The sequence below is a fragment of the Triticum urartu genome, chromosome 4, assembly GCF_003073215.2.
Source record: "Triticum urartu cultivar G1812 chromosome 4, Tu2.1, whole genome shotgun sequence".
Classification (NCBI taxonomy): Eukaryota; Viridiplantae; Streptophyta; class Magnoliopsida; order Poales; family Poaceae; genus Triticum; species Triticum urartu.
In genome coordinates, this window is record NC_053025.1 from 550,181,920 (window position 1) to 550,183,891 (window position 1,972).

Sequence of the window (1,972 nt, forward strand, 5' to 3'; positions counted from 1 at the left end):
AACCAAATTTATTCTTTCTTATAGCCGGATAGGGGATCAGTTAGAGTTGGCGTTTGGGAGGTTAACTGTAGACGCATCCAACTACATCTATAATCTAACTCTGATAGGGAGAATCCATTCAGGATTTGAATCACAAGTACGAGTATTAAACAGGTTACTGAAGATCAAATTTGGCTTTTATGTATTCCCTCTGTCTCATCATACAAGAGTGTTTTTGACACTACACTGATATTAGTTGTTATAAATCTGACGGGCAGAATGCATCACCCATTTCTAGAAATCTGTCATTCGGGATTCAAATCACAAGTACGAGTATTCAACATGTTACTGAAGATCAATTTTGACTCTTATATAGCTGTTGGCATGTACTTTCTTCGTCTCAAAATGTAGGACTTTTTTAACATTTGTAGAGTGTCAAAAAACATCTTAAATTGTTATGAGACGGAGGGAGTACTTTTGACCGTACGTAGGCGCATCCATCTATGTCTACAAATTTGACCAGCAGAATCCAAGCTCACAAGTATGAATATTCGGCTAGCTATTGAAGCATTTGGACGACCGCTAAATAGTACTCTACTGTAGTACCGCATACAGTGTTGACTCACTACTGAGTAGTCAACTCCGTGGACTTGGCATGCCCATGGCCGTCTTCCTTCTCCACGCCATCGCCACCACCGAAGAGCTTCTCGGTGTCCTCCAGGCCCCGGCCCCTCGTCTCCGGCAGGAAGCAGTACATGAACACCCACCCGGCGGCAGCTATGCTGGCGTAGAGGTAGAAGTTCCCGGCGAGCGTGATCTTGTGGGAGAGCGAGTAGAAGGACATGGTGATGGCTCCGCTCATGATCCGGTTCATCGCCGTGCCGAGCGCGCACCCCTGCGCGCGCAGCCGCAGCGGGAAGATCTCCGAGCTGTACACCCACGCGATGGGCCCCATCCCGATCGAGAACGACGCCACGAACGTCAGCACCGACGCGATGCTCACCCCCGACAGCGCCGTCGCCCCGTCCGCCGGTGAGGCCCGCTGGGCGATCACGTGCAGCGTCGACGCCAGCGTCACGAGCGACACCAACATCCCGCCGGCGCTGGTGAGGAGCAGCGGCCTCCGCCCGACGCGGTCGAGGAGAAACGTGGCCACGAGGATGAAGAGCGTCTTGGTCGCGCCCACCGAGATGGTGGCTCCGAGCGTGTTGGCGTCGGACTTGATGCCGGCCTTCTCGAACACCCGTGGGCTGTACAGCACCACGGAGTCGATGCCGGAGGCTTGCTGGAAGAACTGGAGGCCGAGGCAGGCGATCAGGATGCGGCGCACCGGCGGCGTCGGGTGGAGCAGCAGGTCCCTCAGGACGCCCTCGCCGTGGGTGCCCTTGTTCTTGCGAACGATGGCGAGCAACTCGTCGTTATTGTCGTCGGCGATCCCCTCGGGGATGCCGACGGCGCTCTTGATGTCGGCGAGCCGCTCCACGGCCTCCTCAGGGGAGTCGGAGGTCTTCTCGAGCACGCGGCGCGCGTCCCCGATGCGGCCCTGCATGACGAGCCACCGCGGCGACTCCGGCATGGCGAGCACGCCAACAGCGAGGAAGACCGGCGGCACGGCGCCGGCGAGGAACATGGCGCGCCAGCTGAGGTGCACGGGCAGGCCGTGGAAGGCGTAGTTGGAGATGTAGCCGAGGAGCACCCCGGTGTTTATGAACACCTCCGGGAAGGACGTGAGCAGGCCGCGGGCGGAGGTGGGGGCGACCTCGGCCGTGTACACCGGCGCGATCATGAGCGCGTAGCCGACGCCGACGCCAGCGACGAAGCGGCCGAGCATGAGGACCGCGTAGCCCGGGGCGAGGCCCATGATGAGCGCGCCCGCGAAGAAGATGACCGACGCGAGGACCATGGTGTAGCGCCGGCCGATCCAGTCGGACGTGCGGCCCGCCGCGAGCGAGCCGACGAGCGAGAAGATGTTGATGATGCCGGCGAGGACCTC

At 58.9% G+C, this 1,972-nt stretch overlaps 1 protein-coding gene across 1 annotated transcript; it reads right to left on the reverse strand.

Annotated features, from left to right (window-relative positions):
• Nucleotides 1–412: 412 nt before the first annotated feature.
• On the reverse strand, nucleotides 413–1,972 carry LOC125552609 (polyol transporter 5-like; the record flags this gene model as incomplete). Its single annotated transcript, XM_048716212.1, is given in 1 exon segment — nucleotides 413–1,972. A coding segment is annotated over 1 exon segment (1,368 nt), but the record flags the coding sequence as incomplete, so codon positions are not given.